Here is a 17,148-nt window from a genome sequence, read left to right as displayed (position 1 = left end):
TATACTTGCCTATTTCAACTACTGACTGTAGTTGAATAGCTTTAACTTCAAGGGTTTCTTAAAGCAGAAACTCACATATTCCAGCTAATATAGATACAACATCTCTTTCTAAATATAAATATATATCTTGCTAACACTTGTTAGCTAGCATAACAGTCAAGGCAAAACTCACTCCCCAAAACTACTTTCAGTAATGCATACTAAATGAAAGTACTATTAAACTTCACCAATATAGATCAATGCAAAGATTTTTATTATATAAATATTTTAATAATTAAATCAAGAAAGGTTCATAGAAGGAACCTTTCCAACTTTCTAGTGAAAGCAAGTGTGTTACTTACCATTACTCTTAGTACTTAACTGTCCTTTAAATGGACTTGCTGGACCACATCTGGGAATGACCACAGCTGGGTATTCATCCACTTTAACGAAATGTCAAACAGAAGAGAGAAAATACATATTTTGAAAGACAAGATAAAGCAAATAATAATAATAATAATAAATATATAAATATATATTTCTTCAGAGAACTCTTCAATGATTGTAGTGTACATTTTTCATAGAGGAAAAGTGCTATTTAAATGTTATACTACTACTAAAACACAACAGTTTAGTTAGGCAACTAAATCTAAATGTAACAGACGATGGTAGTACTTTTATTGGTTCAGGGGCTTAAACAGCAGAAGAGACCACTAGATTACCTTAATCTGAACTTTACAATGCTCATTAAACTGCACAAAGACATGGTCAAATTACTGTACCTATGCTAAACTCCAATTTATTTTAAAAGTTTACTGATCAAATTTTATCATGACATCAATGACTAATGTGAAAAATACTCTGCATATAGGGAATGATTGTGGTTAGAAACATACAAAAATAAGAATTTAATAGACTGAAAGAAATTAATTATGCTTGTTTGAGAAATCATGCTACCAGTGAGAACACTCAATCTTAAAAAAATATTGTTGTTAATTTAAGAAGAATTTCACTTGCCATTCAATTTTCTGTAAGTTTGCAGAGTGGTAACTCTGCAGACTAGTGCAGAAGCTGACTAAACCTAAACATCCCGTTGTTCTGAGAAATGAAAGATGTGAGCTAAAAGTCCTATCTCCTTCCTGGAAAAAAAGCGTGGTACTGTCTGTGATGTGACCTTTGATCTACCAATCCACAGTCAATTTTATTAAGAATCTGCAGCGTTATTGGAACAAATTTTAACGGGAGGTATACTGTTGTTTCAAATACTAGCGCATGCAAAGCATTCCTTTAAGGTGTTCAACACCCTGCTCAAAATATCAAGCAAAATAAACAAGATTTCTTTAAGAGAATAAATATACCATACATGCATAAAACCAACTGTAGAACTGTACGAGCAATTCCAACAAACACATTATTATTATGATGATCTTCCCCTTCCCGTCCTACTTCTCCTACTTCTCTCGATTCGGTAGGCCGCAGCTGCCATGTCCGTGCACGCTAGGAAGGGCAGGCACCCGGGCGCTCCACTTGCTGGCCACCTTCAGCCTCCCACTGCTGGAGGCAAAGCCCCGAGTGCCCTTCCTCGCGTGGAGCAGCACCTTGCACCCACCCAAAAAGTAGGGGGATCTCTTCACTGCGGCCTCCAGCTGGCTCAGCAAATGGAGATGCCATTACAAGATCACCAGTGCGAGTAACGCCAAAAGACACAGCCACACTTATGCCATACGTGTCTCAAAAAGCCCCTTAACTCCACTTCTGCTGGCTTTTTACCTCTTACACGGCTAGCACCTGCCTCCCCTCCCAATTTCCTACCATTATATAATACCTATTACACTACTATTACACCTGCAGATCCAACTACTACGTTCTGCAGCTCAACCTCAAGGGCAACAGCATGTTGCACGTGATGGTTAACATGGTGCCTGACTGTGAGCAGAGACTGCGTCAAAACAAATGGTTTCTTTAACAATGACTTATTTACATAAGGTTTACTTACAGAATGTTTATATAATAATGTTTTATTTATTTATATAATTCCCTCAAAGGAATTAGGACTAGGAATAGTTTGGAAAGCAACAAAAAGTACCTTGAGAAAATAAACAAAGTTAAAATGCTTAGCATGTGTGGATATTTGCAGAGTATTTTATTGGGACTCTGTTGTGAAACAACCCTAAGTCTGGGTTGATATGCTCAATCCTCACTCTTACGAGGCACAACAAATATCAAGGCATTTTTGAATTAGCCTGAGGATTTTGCACTTAGAAACATCTGCCGTTATACAGCAGGGGCTTCTAAGGCTTTGCATGGTAGGGGCCATGTCTGCAAGAACTGTTCCCCCACACCTCACAGCTGGGAGGGTGCCAGACCAGCATTAGTGAGGGGATCAGAAAGCAAAATCACTACCGTAGATTTTTTCAGCCCTACCCTGCAACTGTTTTTTCCTTACAACCTTTTCCTTAAAGCCAAAGGACAATATTCCTGCTCTTCTGCGTCCCTTTCAATGGCTCTTTTTAAATGTCTCTTGTGGCACAATTCCTCCTCGTCCCCATTTGTGATTTGAACATACGTAAGGACAAACAATACTAATTTTTTTAAAAAGTATTAAAATCCCAAACATACAGCAAGAATTTATTAGATTTAGAATGACTGCCTCTGTAATGATTGCAAACCTTTGCCACTAATGGCTTGCTTCCTTGTTTAAGTATTGTATTTCTCTACCATAATACTACTGAAGTGGTATTCACAGTGCAGCTGGAAAACCATCCTGAAAATCATGACGTCTGAAGTTACAACGTTCAAATTTCTAAAGAATGTAAGTCTTTGGGATGACTAATGTTAACTAAACTTTTAAATTATAACATTTTAATATATAAAAATTTATCCTAATGATAAAAAAATGCGTAAACCAGAAATAAGCCAATACTCCATATTATAGTGGACATCTACAAATATGAAGGTTTTCATTCACAGTTGCTCAAAGTAACCTAAATTTTCCATACTTCAGAGCTATGTCATAATTCTAGAAGGAGACCTGATACTGTTGGATAAACAGTTATAAAACCACCTCCAACTAATTTTTATGTGAAATAAACATGGTGGGGTAAGCAGGGGCATCCGAAAAAAGTACAGAGACATTCTTATAAGTATAGTTGACTCCCTCCAGGTAAGCTAAATGCCTTGGCCCTTAGCTGAAGATCATCAGAGGGGCTCAGAAAGCTGTTGCTTTTACTGTCCTCAGCTGCAGGTCTCTCCAGCACTACAGAAAAATCAGGCAATTCTGAAATGTTCACTTCCTTTGCATCACCAGCAGATGGCACACACATAAATTGTATTGAAAGAACTATTGCATCTACTCTTTTTGCCCTTTGCAATTAATTTGTATCAGACTTGTGGGGAAAACATATAAAACAAAAATTCTCTCCTCCGCCAACATTCTCCATCATTATTTCATAGGCTAGAAAGCCTACTTCATAGGCTAGAAAAGCTCTCGGAAAGGGAGAAATATTCTACATATTCCTCCACATTTTTTGATTATGGACACGTGGGAAGAGCGGAGATCACTTCCAAATCCCCAATTTGCAGAAGTCCCAAAGCCAGAGGAAACATGCCACCACTGGTAAAGAGGTCCTTTTAAAGGTATCTCTGAAACCCTTTAAGAACTAGCTGGGCACCGACCCATTTATTGCAGGTCCTGGAGTAAAAGTGTCCCTGAAAGGCGCAGCTCACGGCCCTGCTAGCACCCGGACACGCTGACAGCCATTAGCACCAGTAACAACGGACGTTTTCTTCCAGTTTAGAACCCTGCCTTACTGGGCAACAGCTGATGCTGAGCAACTTTTTAAAATATCTAGTTGGATTCTGGGTCCTCTCTCCTGGCAAACCGTACATTTTATTAGAGCTTCAAATAGAACAGACCAATCTTGAACTTTAAAACATTTCCATAAACAGCAGAACTCGTGAAAAAGGCTTCCTGCAGTCCCCGCATGGTATCCCGTGTTCCTTGTCCCACGCTCTGTCCCTTGTGCCGCTGAGATATTTCTGTAACCTTTGCACCAGTGTGGGCTTTGGAGGCTCCCTTCTCTGTGAGCCACCTGTTTCCCCAAAACTGGTACTCAACTTATCACAAAGGCCACAAAGATAACATTTTCGCTGAAATAATGCTTAGTGCTATTGGAAAAAGGAGTGAAGATTACTACATAAGCCTTTGTTTTCTTAGGGCCGAAGCTCTTTCATATAGAAGTTCCATCAAATTTATCATTTCTACATTGCCTACTACTGACACAATCCTCCCTAAACCTGCAGTCTGAAACTCAAAACACCTTTTTATATATTCTCACTGAAAATATAAGTTGCTAATGCCAGAGGAGAACCTGGAGGACTTGGTATGTGGGGGAGATCTGCTTTCTTTTAGTGTCTGTTTGAAACAATCCAAGTGAGGTAGAAGGTGTCAGCGTTCAAATGTTTCACCAGTATAGTTTCAGGTTGTCTGCTGACTTGAGCAGGTATTTATTTAGATTCAGTTCGTGTTTTCAATGTTATTTGCACAACTGCAACAACTAAACCTAAACTGAAGGCTTAGAGAAGAGAATTATAAAGGAAAAGGTGGGATTTTCAGCAAATTGCATAGTAACCAAATAAAAACCTGACAAAATGATAACAGCAGAACATTATAATGAGCACCTGGACTGAGAACAGAGTGAAAGCATTATGCATTTTGTCTACTTCACCTCCTTTTCCAAACCTACTCATGCAAGTGAGATTTTTTTCAGTGAAAACTCTTCTACTGTTCTTGAGGGAATTTAGTTCTAAAACAGTAACTTCTTCGGGAACAGGACCACTTGTCTGAAGTAGGCTTAGCAGAACTGATGCCAGCACTTGCAGTAAGTACTACAGCAGCTTTTGCAATAATAATTTCCGGACTGAAATGCACATTTTCTACTTCTTAAATTAAAAAAACCTTCCGGTCATGAAGTGGGAATCTACGTAAATAGATTTCCAGAACTGGACTGGAAACTCTTTAAGATCATTTCCAGTTCAAGAAATTATTTTCTGAGATTTATGCCTCAGAAACTGATAAGTATAATGGACTTGTACCTTCGATACACCACACATATAACTGCATGATCTAAACATGTATTTCCTCATAGATTTAACTGAATATAACACCAGGGTTCTTATGCTGTGTGTTGTCCTAAAGTACAGAGAGAAAAAAAAATACTAAAAATTGTTGGGTTTTGTTTAGTTCCTTAGTATTACTAGGACCTTATAATAAGGTCCTAAATAGTTTCTTGTCAGTGCTTCTATTCGCTTGTTCTTGTAGGCTTTCCCTTCAAGTGTGACACTATACAGTGAAGGAAAAAAAAATGCAACAAAACACAGTTTTGTGAATAATTTTTTTTCCAGCTGGTATCTGAGATAAGTAATAATTACATTATTCTAAAGAGATTGATGATAATATATTGTTCAAATTATATTTTCATTTAAAATGCACTCTATCTTTATTTGTAATTTTACAGTCCTAAAAAGGATGGAAAGTGGTGGTTTCTGTTTGTTACCTTGTTTCCTAATTGTTAGTAAATGGGCAGAATTTATGGAAGTTATTTTTCTACAAAGCCATTTCAGATTTGGAACATTAATTTGCCCTGGAAAGAAGCCCAGGCTTTCATTATAACGCTCTCACAGGAAGGAGTTTAAACACGACTATTAGACTTGCTATATTTATACTTCGGATACCGCAAATCAAAAATACTGGAAAAATTCAATCAGTCTACCCTTATCCACCAAGCCTTGTTATTTCAAAGATAAACCATAAAAAATACAGACTTAAGGTGAGATACTGGGTTCAGGCACCTAAACGCAGCACTACAAGCCACAAACTTCCACTTTGCTACGTGGATTCGTGTGAGCGCTGTATTTTCCTAAGAGCTCCTTACAGATCTCAGCTGAGGCTCAAACAGCCCCTAGCCCTCGGTGGATTTAGAAGTCCTGTCTCCCCAGCTGTCCCAGAGGAATGTGCCCAGAATTAAACCAGGGCCACCAACCCTTTTGTGAGATGGATTTTTCCAGGGCTCCAGCATCCCGGCATTCCCAGCTGCACCTTGGCCCCTCAGCTGGAGCTGTAGGAGCGCCTCTGTGGTATTAAAATTGGTGGATTAAAATCGCGGCGTTTGCATGAGATGCTGGGATTTATCTCCCACAGACCAGTGAAGACATTCAACCCAAACGGACAAATGCTCTGCAAGTACTCCAGCCGCTACACTGATTTCCAAAGGTTTTGTGCCGCCTCTTCCATCACCAGCTCCTTTTCTCTTCCTCCCCAGCCCTCGATGCTCTAAATCAAGAACAGGGAGACATCTCTGCCCAAGAGGGTAATTCAGGAGCTCCATGCAGAGGGGTTTGTGCTGGGAATTTAACAGAAGTCAAGGATGCTCTATTGCCCTTTCTCTGACTAGTTTGGAGATCTTTTCAGTGTGATTTCTGCTACAAATTCATACTTCTGACTCTGCACAAGCTTACATTACACTGCAGCACTAATGCTGTACACATGCTGAGGAGGGAGCATAAGTGTGAAGTCCTAAATAAGTTAGGAGTAACAATAAAAACTCCTTCAACCATCTAATCTAATGCTTCTGAAAAGGTCACATTTAAAGGAACGACATCAGGACCTGAAAAATAGGTTCCTCTCTTTTTGGTCCTATGAGGATTTCTAAATCAAAGTATACATTTTCTCTTTTTGCTAAGGAAATTGTTGTACATATGAATAAACACAAACATATAGAGCAAATGTTGCTACGTTGCTATATTTATGTTAAGAGATTAATCTGGTTATGAAAATCCATACTGGATTTAAATTTATTTAAATAAGAAAGTAACTTCTATTTTTCTATTTTTCTTTAATATTAGAATTATGATATGCTATTAGAATTATGGTATTATTTAGAAAAAATAAATTTAAAAGGCCTGATTTCCTATCAATGTGGCTTACATCTTCCTACCAAACCCTGTAAACCCCATTCAATTTCCCTTGTCTTCTTTACCTGCAGTCATTTCCCCCTCACCTGATCATCCGCTACTTGCTTAGCTGTGGCTGTTGAAGTGCTGTTCATGTTATACTTAGCTGGTTTATCTCTGTTTATGTCTAATTACATATGTTACAACTGGTCAGCTAGTTTAACTTAATGAGTTGCTTATCCTTGGCTGACTAGTTGCTCATCTTCTAGTTGCTTATCTGGGAATTGCCACAGAACGGAATGCCTTTCTCTAAAAATATATGTTAATTTGTTGTCGGTTTTTTTCCTGCTCCGTCACTGTGGTTCATACCACTGTGTCTCCTACTCCTTACTCGCAGCCGGGTGAAATTGGCTAGCAGATTCAGGACTGGAAAGAGGAAAAGGCTGGCAGACAGCAGGGACCCACCCACAGACTCCTTTTTCAGGAAAACAGCTTAAAACATGGCAAGCCTCTGCTGCTTTTCTGCAGTATCTATGCAGTCACAAGAGGTAACTTCTAACATGGCTTGAGATTGAGCAGGTTACTGAATATACCGATAGGGTTCCATTTTATTTGAAAAAAAATTACACAGGGCAGAACTGAGCACTTCATAATGACACATGTATTTTTGTGCATGCTTATGAAAGCTAAACAGAAGCCTCTTGAACCCATTTCTGGTTTCAGTGACAGAAAAACTCCCATCAATTTTGAGAGTACGAGGTCTTAGATGTGAAGCTGCTTTTAACAGAACTACATTTAAGATTTATTAAGATTGGAGAGAATACCAACCAGAGGAAAAAATATAGTCATTATCTTCTAAATTTTCTGAAGCAAAATGTGATGAATGAAGTCCCAAGAAGCTACAACAGCCAGATTTTGAAATTTTGAAAGTCCCAAACGTTCCATTTGAATTTTGTATGGGATCGTTTGCGTCAGAGGCAAAATATTATGAAAGTAATACAATGAATCATTCCCTGACATGTGCACTATACATAATCTTCTAAGCCATTAATTAGATAGTAAGTGTATAAATAGTGCCTATGCTGGATTACACAAAAGCTCTTCTTTACATCTGCTCTTAATGTGCAAGAGTTAGGTCTCTCAGTCCTTTATGACTAATAATGTTTTCATTTATGCAGAATATGACTACTATTCAACCAAAGTTATATTTAAGTTTCAAAAACTCCTCTGACTAGCTTAAGAAATCTAGTGAAATAGTAGTGTACAGTAGACTTAAAATAGGCCAATCGAGAGTTATTTGATGAAGTAATTCTTGAAAAATGTTACAATTTTCCTAACTATAGGCTTCATTTGACCAATAAATGAAGTTTTGGATGAAAGTTACTCCTCTATTTTTACTCCCAAAGCACAAACAAATGGCTGCATCTGTCAGCAGCACATTTTGTGATAAAAACTGCAGGCAAAAGCAAATTCCACTAAGTTAATCCCATCAGAATTTGCTTGGGTCTGACTTGAAAAGTTACTAATCAGAAAAATTCACTGGATAGTTGCACTTGTGCAAAACGTCACGGAGCAATCCAGGAGCATATGCTATGTATTGTACGGATGTCTCTGTGGGCATGGCACCGTTACTCAGGTGAGCAGAGCACCAGCTTGCAGGCACAGCTTTGCCCAGAACTCTCAGACCTGAGCACAGAGAGCTGCAAAAAACTCAGTCCTCCTTGATGAATTTGTGCTGGCTTCTACTGCTTCAAGAAACTCAACATTACATAGTCCCGCGAACCTGCATTTTGAAGGTGTTTCAAGATTTAGTGCCAAACCAACCAGCAGACACCATCTATATATATGCACAGAGAAAGAGAAACACACACTATATTATTTAGTTTGTATTGTACAGATTGAAAAGATCTCTTCTGTTATTTTAATTTGTGCCTCCATGGAGTCCTCCCCCCGTTTCCATCAGCGTTACATTTTCCACCTTCTCGTATTTCTAACTGAAAGGACACAACCAGCCCCATGCAGAATGCAGATCAGGGAAACCTTGATCCACTGCTGCAGAGGATGTTGCAGAGCACAGTCTGGAGCAAAACAGCACGTAGGTTTAATGATTTGAATCCTGTTCACTTCAGCACATATTTCTTTTGAAGCACGCAAGAAATCTGCAATGAAATGGGACTGATCAGGTACTTAAGTTCTAGTGCAATTTAAATTATTTGCTGAAAGAAGGTGGGATTAGTTTTATCATGGGACTAAAAGTCACTTAGTAGACTGTTTGACCAAGAGACAAATTAAGGATACATTTAAGCGATTTGTGAGCATAGATTTTAGTTTGGTAAAAAGTTAAGGACAGCGATTAACATTTCCCAGTTTCTGTTAAAATGCATGGTTATGGTTCAAATTTAACTTCCAAATGTTCTTCCTTCTTTGAAGATACATTATTTTTCTACTTCCCTGCTAGTCAAAGGCAACTTCAGTTTCTCAATAATCAAAACAGTATTACCAAACTAATGCTTGACTGTAAGAATTTGTTTGCTGAAACAGCAAATAAAGGAATACAGAGGGGAGAACAAAATGAAAGAAAACAGAACAAACAGCAGGTCAGGAGGCACAGGTGTGTTAACAGCCAGACCACCCTTCAGATTAGCACAAGAATTTTCTGCAATGCAGGAAAAATCTAAATAAAATGGTGGTGTCTTTAAATATATGAAGCATTTTTACGGTGTTTTAGAATCTTTGAAGCCTGCACAAACTGCCTAAACATAACAGCAGCCCCCATGCAGCAATGATGATGACTTCCCCAGCACTGTAACATAAAAGTGACAGAAGTGTGTGTGACTGATTAACAATAAGCATATGATTTCACTGCTGTTCAGATACGTGCCAGTCACTGGTTGTGGCAGTTAAACAGCCTGATGCAGAAGACTGGATTGGAAAAACAATGCTTTTTAGAGTTACAGTATTCAGATTATTTGAGGTCATACTACGAATCTGTGACTACATTAACTAACTCCTAAAATTACTACAGTAAATACCTTGGAGGTTTATACCCAGAATACGGGAAACAGATAGGGTTAATTCTTCAGTATTTTTATGGAAAAAAAATCTTAACCTTATTTGAACTCTTAAAAGATCTACATGCACATCTTAAGTAGTATAGTAAATAATAATGATTTTTTATTTTTGCTGATAAACTTATAATATTTTTGTTTTTCTCTAGCAGCGTTACTAGATAAAATAGAGCCCCTGATATGAAACAAGTACAAAACTTTGGTTCTTCCTTTACAATGACAAACCCAGGTGTGAACAAGAAACTCTGCAAGAAGTACAACAGGACAAGAAATAAGACATCCCACCTATTCTGTACTAATTCTGGACAGACGTTGCATGGACACAACTATCTCACACGTTATTCACAGATATGATGCATGCCACCTCTTTCATAAACTGTAAGCAATTCAATGGCTTTTCTGCCAATTTTGCTCAGGCCCACAGATTTCTAGGTTAGCACGGTAAGGAATTAACATCTTTGCCTGTGCTAATCCCTGCTGTCTGTATGGATGTGTGGCTGTGAAACTAGACGTCAAGCTGTCCACTTGCAAAATACTTTGTGTAACTTTCTATGCATACAAGTAATAGATTCCCATTGAAACCAATAAACATTATTTCCTATTTTGAGCTAATTTATATTCTTTCTTGTTTGCTTGCTGCAACCTGAATGAAATTTAGATCTGTTACCTTACTTATTCTAATTTTATGGTTTATAGACAATCAGCATCCTGACTGTCCATAAAAATGTTTTAAGAAACAAGAATATGAACGGATATGAATCCAAGTCAAAGAAAGGATAGATTTGTAATAAAATTGCTTTCACACTATGTAAAAAAAACATCTACTATGGGGACTGAAATAGCATTTATATATCTATATATAAATATGGATGCACAAGATCCTAGTTTTTGCCCAGGAGTTCCTAGTTCCATGTAGCATTAGACCTCATGTTAAAACTCTGTTATCAGACATCTTTTGGAGTGACATCTGTCACTAACTCAAGGCTTGATCTGCCACCACAAAGATGCAATCTGGAAGCACGGTGTTATCTCACTAGATCTGGCCTTATGCAGCCGTATGTACTTTTGACGTTACCGCACAGCACTGAGTAATTCCACCCATAGTTTTATACCGTTCATGCCATCAAGCTCTCATCTAAGAATATTTCAGGTATTTTCCAGGAGCTACAGTTGGCTTGTGCAGACATATTCTCATATTTACGCCTGTTTTATCGTGTATGGTGAATGCCCCTGTGACTATTCACAGGAAGAGCCACAGCCGATCAAACCTGGGGAAGGAATTACTTTCTACCAGCTTCAAAGCTTCCAAGCCTGCTATTTTCGCGACGTTTGCAGCAACACCCCACCAGGCCACAACCCTCGGACCCACACCCGAAAGCCACCTCGGCGGTACTGCGCACACAGAACCCGCAGTAAATCAGCGCTTGAGCTTCAGCCCCGCACCAACTCGGGAGAACGGACACGCTGGCCCCGCAGGGGACCGAAACACGGCGCCCGAGAACGGGGCGGCTCACGGAGCCCACCCGAAGCCGCCCACGGCGGCTGCAGGCCGGCGGCCAAGCCTCACCCGCCCGGGGCACCCACCGGAGCCCCCCTGCGGGAGGGCGGCAGCTGCGGGCAGGGCACACCCCGACTCCCCGCAGCCCCGGGGCAGGCCCCGGCCCCCCCGATCGGGCAGGCCCCGCCCGCCGCCCGTTCCCTCGCCCCCCGCCGCCGCCGCCGAGCCCCGCACCTCGGCCCCGCCTGCTGCCGCCGCCGCTCTCCATCCCGATGCCCATGGCCGCGGCCGGGCCCACCGCCCGGCCCGATGGCGGCGGCCGCGGCTCTTCCCCCGCGGCGGGCGGGCGGGCGGGGCGGGGGTTGCCATGGCCACGGCAGGGGCCCGGCGCCCAGCCCGCGGCCTCCGGGGGCCGCGCAGCACCGGCCTTGCGTGGGGCGGGCCCGGGGGCGGGGGGCGCTCACCCGGCCTGGGCTGCGGCCCGGCCCGGCCCCGCAGGGTGTGTGCGCGGCGGTGCCGTAACTCGGGATAAAGGGGAGTCCCCGGTGGCTAGAAGCCTCTTGGAGCAATACGCTGCTGTCTAGCAAAAGTTTCGCCACCTCAGTGAAAGGTGTGCGGCTTGACTGGAAGTCAGTAATCGCTGCCATTGAGCGACTTAAGCCAAATTACTCGTATTTTAGAGGGGGGAGTGGCAAACACAGAACCTACAGCATTTCCAGTGTGGAGCACGGAATTTCAAATAAACAACTCTTTAGAAATGATCCACAAGCATGAACTTCTGCAAAGTAGCATCTGATCCTATCACTGATCAATCTGTTAATGCATTTGTTTTTAGTTTTTGAAGAAATGATAGGTTTGTATTGACTTTTTGTTAAGTAGGTTGCTATTTTACCCAACGTGAAATCTCCCTAGCATTTTTGCAAGAAAATTCTTCATTTTGAGTGAAGCTCCCTGATCAGATAGGGTAGTGTAGTCACCTACACAGCTAAACACCTCAAAAAAGGGTGTTGTTCCAGCTAGAGGGAGGAGGTTTGGGAAGAAAAGCTTCGTGCTTGTGTCAGTTTCTAAGGAAAATGACGTCTCATTAATAATGAAATTAGAATTATATATTTGTTTCTGTTGTGGAAAACTAATGTCCACGCATTAGTTGATGCATGCATTTTGAAGGAATTACAGATATTTTAGCTCAGTTTTGTAATTAACAAGTCATTTCTAGGAAGTTGTCACTCAGTAATTAGTCCAATCCAAAGAGAATCACGAAGTTGGTGCGATGAAAGAAATGCCGCTAAGAGGTTTTTCTTCTTGCCAGTAGGAAGGTGCTTCATTTAACTGTTCACACTTCAACGTGAGTTGTTGAAGAGATGTTGAAAGGAAAGGCATTTTAATTACAGTACAGGCATTATACCTGTAGGTCATTCCCCTTCATGATCTGGAAACAATTATTAATTGTTCCCTTACAATTATTAACTGGTCCCTTCCAACTCGGATATCCTATGAATTAGAGATTGAATACAGGTGTTTATGTGATTTGCTACCCTTTCTTATGTTCCAGGACAATAGTTTGAATGTAGTTCACAATCATGGCAAAATCAGGAAGACGATATTTTAAAACAATTTATTCCTTATTTTTTTCTCATTCAAAACTCCCAGGAAGTCACAGAAGGAGACGTATTCATGCTGGATGAAACCTGGGGTTTATCCACCCCAATAATTTCTGTGTGACACTACCTTCTACCAAATATTTTAGAAAACTTTTCAGTAGCCAATGTTTGAATGTTGTGCGCATAGCTGAAGTTTATTGCTAACACCTAACAGTTGGTGTGCAGCCTGTGGCTTCACTTCAAAGCTTCGTTAGTTTGTGATAATTTTAGATATTCCTATTAGCTGTGTGAGATACTTTTTGGATGAGGCCTTAGTTCTTGTGCTCCACATTATAGTGATTATTTTGACAATCTAATACCACTTTCTGTAAAATCAGCTCTAAAGTTAGTAAGTTTAAAATTTATCTGAGAGAGGACAGGAGAGAAAATACATGCCTTCGAAGCCTCATGGTCCCCATTCCCTCTGTCTTCCTGACTGTTTTTCATAAGGTGTCTGTTCTCATAGTGTTTCAGCTTCTGTCAGCCATTAGGCCACAAATACCTTACCTTTTTGTCAAAACTAAATCATTTGATAGCATTTTTTTCTCTTGTGCCTCTTTTGGATGTAGGGCACAGGTATCATGGAGAGTATCTGATCTGTCGACTCCTCTGTGCACAAACTGCAAATCCAAAAGGCCCTGAATCAAACAGCTCTCTCATTTTTGCTCTCTCTCTCTACTCCACCTAAAGCAGATTTTTGATCACATGTAAAATTAGGGGAAAGGGTTTCTGGAAATCAGTTCCCTTAGTTTTTGTCTTTCAGTGCCTCTGGCTTAGACTTCTTTGAAATAATTCTTGTAGTTAAACCAGTAGATTGTGGAGGTAGAGACAGTTCTAAAACAGTTTCCATTTGAGATAACTGATGATACAACAGAGAATGTTAGGTGCATGAGAGGTCACCTCTCTGTGGTATCCCGACCATTAGTTGTAATGTGCTGTATTGGCTCCACATATCATCCTACTGAAAACATGTCTCTCCATCTCTCTCTCCAAATGAGTTGCTCATAGTAATATTTTTATATTTAATGTTTTTTGTTTTACTGAATTCTTAGTTTCAGTTTCCTGAATTCTAAGTGTATTGTACCCAACACACAGTAAGTAGTCTGTTCTCTCTGAGCCTAATAATGTATTTCTGATACTGTCCCTCCTATTGTTCCTATAGTTTCCACCATGTAGATAATTAAAACACCCAAATGTGAGCATTTTTAGAAACATATCACAACTGTTCCCCTGGTTTCTAGGCAACGTTGAGGGAATGTAGCATTTTCCACTAGTTCCCTCTCAATCAGCAGCATCCTAGAAATGTCCCAGCTCTGAAATTTTTGACCTCCTATGGCAACACATACGAGAGCTTTATGTCTGTAACTGGTCTGACTCGCAGTCCTTACATACTCTAAGTGTAATTAAAAGGTAACCCAGCTATATAGCTGTGTGTTCACACATTAAGTCCTGCAACATGTACTAAATAAAAATAAGCCTTAAAAGAAATTGAATCAGTCGTAGACTTCCATCCATCAAAATAAATTCAGAAATAAATAAAATGAATTGCTGCAGAGAGCCTACCATAGTCAAAGAAATAGCATGACAAAACCTGTAAAATTTGTCCTTTCCCAATTTGGAAAGAGGAAACACAGCACTGAATGGTGTTGGCTGTCTTTTTCAGGAGGGCATTTTCCCCTTTTCCTTGGAATGCATTACATCAGAACATGGTTTTGAAGTGCATCTGCACTGGGTGAGGATGAAAGCAGCAGGAATATGTTACGTGAGTCACATTGGAAGCATAGATGGGCACCTGTCCCTATCCTGACATGGGCTTACAGAGCTATTACAGACTCACAGAACGGCCGAGGTTGGGGGGAGATCATCTAGTCCAACCCCCCTGCTGAGCAGGGTCACCCAGAGCACATTGTGCTGGATGGCATCCAGGCGGGAGAATCCAGGGGCATCCAGAGAAGGAGACTCTACAGCCTCTCTAGGCAACCTGTTCCAGTGCTCTGTCACCCTCACAGGTGACATTACCTACTTGCACACTATGTCAGCCCAGTGCATCATCTGATAGAGACACCTACTGTTCAGTAAATTTACAGTTAACGGTATTTAGCAACAAAACAGCATTCTTAAGACCAAGGTAGTGTGTATTTTTGTGGAAGAAACAAAGTCGTTAGAGAAAGGGATGTCAAAAACAGAAAACAGTCCATATGATGCTTACTTTATTTTGCACATTTAGCACAGACACAGGCCTGGTTTCCCCTGAAAAGGAGTGTGTATCAGGCAGAACCTCAAACAGTTACCGTCTCATTTGGGACAGAGAGCAATTCATAATGTCAGAACTCCACGTTTCTGGGATTTGGCCTTCTTGGAAAAAAATGCTTGGGAATTGAAGTCTGCAGTTTTTTGGAGAGTCTGCTTGTTTCAAACCACTGATTTTCTTCCATGCTCTGTTTTCCTTACAGCTGTCTATCAAAGTAAGCCTAAACAGGCAGGCAGAAGACATCCCAAAAAACAGATCTGCACACCGTTTTCCTACAGAAAAGCCCTAAATTCATGACACTGTGTACTTTATGATGGAAATAAGTCTCCTGGGTTTCCTTGAGTTTTTATTTAGATCTGTGATCCTTAGTTTTGGCAGCAGTGCCCTGTATCCGTGCAGCTTCGTCACCCGCCTGTGCCTCAGGGTGTCAGCCTTCCAAAACACTGGCTGCCGCTCGCAGCAGGCAGCTGCTGATTTGCAGCAATCCCCAGCCGGCACATTCAGACCATTACCCTCTCAATCCGTTCTACAACTGTCTAGAAAGCAAAACGTTTCCCTGAAACATCAGAGGAAGCAGTGCTTTCTGAATGCTTTTAAACAGGCTCTCTGAGCAGATTTTTTTGCTACCTACTTAGGAAATTCATGTGTCAGGCAAATGGAGTAGCTCTCACACAGTTGGCATGAGGGCAAAAAAGAAATGACTGAAATAACTACTGAAATAAAGCTTTTTTTTAAGCACACTTTTCTAGAAGGAATTTCTTTTTGGCCTCATGTTTGCCATTGTGCTGCATGTGTTTTGGTCACTTGGTCCTTAGAGTTATTTAAAATCATGTAGTCTTGAAATATCTTTGCTACTTTCAAAATAATACAAAAGTTACATTTTCTGACAGGGCTGGAGACTCCCTTTCCTCATGGCATCACACTTAGTTGTTTTGTTATTGCTTGTATGACAACAGTAGTCAGAGATTTCTGTAAAGGCTAGGGCCCTACTGGGAATGAAGATGCTGAAACAATTAAGAGGAGATGGTCCATGTCTTAAAAACTGCAGGTTTTAATATGCTATAATTTAGAATGCAATAATGGAGCTAAGTTAAACTAAGAGGGGATGTGATAAAGAAGATGAGAGGAACTAGAGGGCTGTATTAAGGTTTCTATTAGCACAGTGTTAAACCACCATACTACTTGTCACCTTGGAAGAAAAAGTCTCCCGTGCAGTACAAGTGAGTACCACCAAAGCCCCTTCAGGAAGCTGCTGTGCAGAAGTACTTTGTACATCAATTCTTTCTCTTCAGTTCTATACAGAGTCTTATCATGCATCTATCCCTGTGATACAACAATATTTTTTATATGTGGCAGGGAAGGAACATATAAATTGTAGAAGATGTTATTCTTGGCTATAATGTAAAAAACAGTAGCTGGGGTGACTCAAGATCTGCTTATATTTATTCTTACACTGTGTCATTTTCTGTTTATCTGCTGTTCCCATGAAAGTTTACAGACAGGAGGCTTGTACGTGAAAAACTGTCCTTTTTTAGCGCTGGTTGCCTGAGAGCTGCTCTTTTCTCATTACTTTATTTGAACTATTGGGTATTAAAGAATACAGACTACAGTAACTAATGGTGTAATTGGAATTTTAAGGGGAAAAAATGTAAATGTCATAACCCAGTTGTCTAAACCATAAGATATGTTTTATTCTCTAATAGATATACCTATTGTGTCACATGGAAATGCTTACTCATAGTAATTAAAGAGAAAAAGGAT

The 17,148-nt window shown here is 40.3% G+C and overlaps 1 protein-coding gene across 2 annotated transcripts in view; it reads right to left on the bottom strand.

Annotated features, from left to right (window-relative positions):
• SPATA7 (spermatogenesis associated 7) overlaps window positions 1–11,955 on the bottom strand; it is a 40,772-nt gene extending 28,817 nt beyond the window's left edge. Inside the window, exons 1-2 of one of the 2 annotated variants that reach the window (XM_083836497.1) lie at window positions 11,731–11,955; window positions 342–422 (exon numbers count right to left, since the gene is read on the bottom strand). In XM_083836497.1, coding sequence (XP_083692623.1) covers window positions 342–422; window positions 11,731–11,776 — 127 coding nt within the window. In that variant the 5' untranslated portion in view covers window positions 11,777–11,955. The remainder of the gene's footprint in view (window positions 1–341; window positions 423–11,730) is intronic. The other variant, XM_083836496.1, reaches the window with a different exon arrangement.
• Window positions 11,956–17,148: the final 5,193 nt, after the last annotated feature.

The sequence above is a fragment of the Anser anser genome, assembly GCF_964211835.1.
Source record: "Anser anser genome assembly, chromosome: 5".
Lineage (NCBI taxonomy): Eukaryota > Metazoa > Chordata > Aves > Anseriformes > Anatidae > Anser > Anser anser.
The sequence above is the reverse complement of the archived record's forward strand: the minus strand, read 5'-3'. Positions and strand labels throughout refer to the sequence as shown.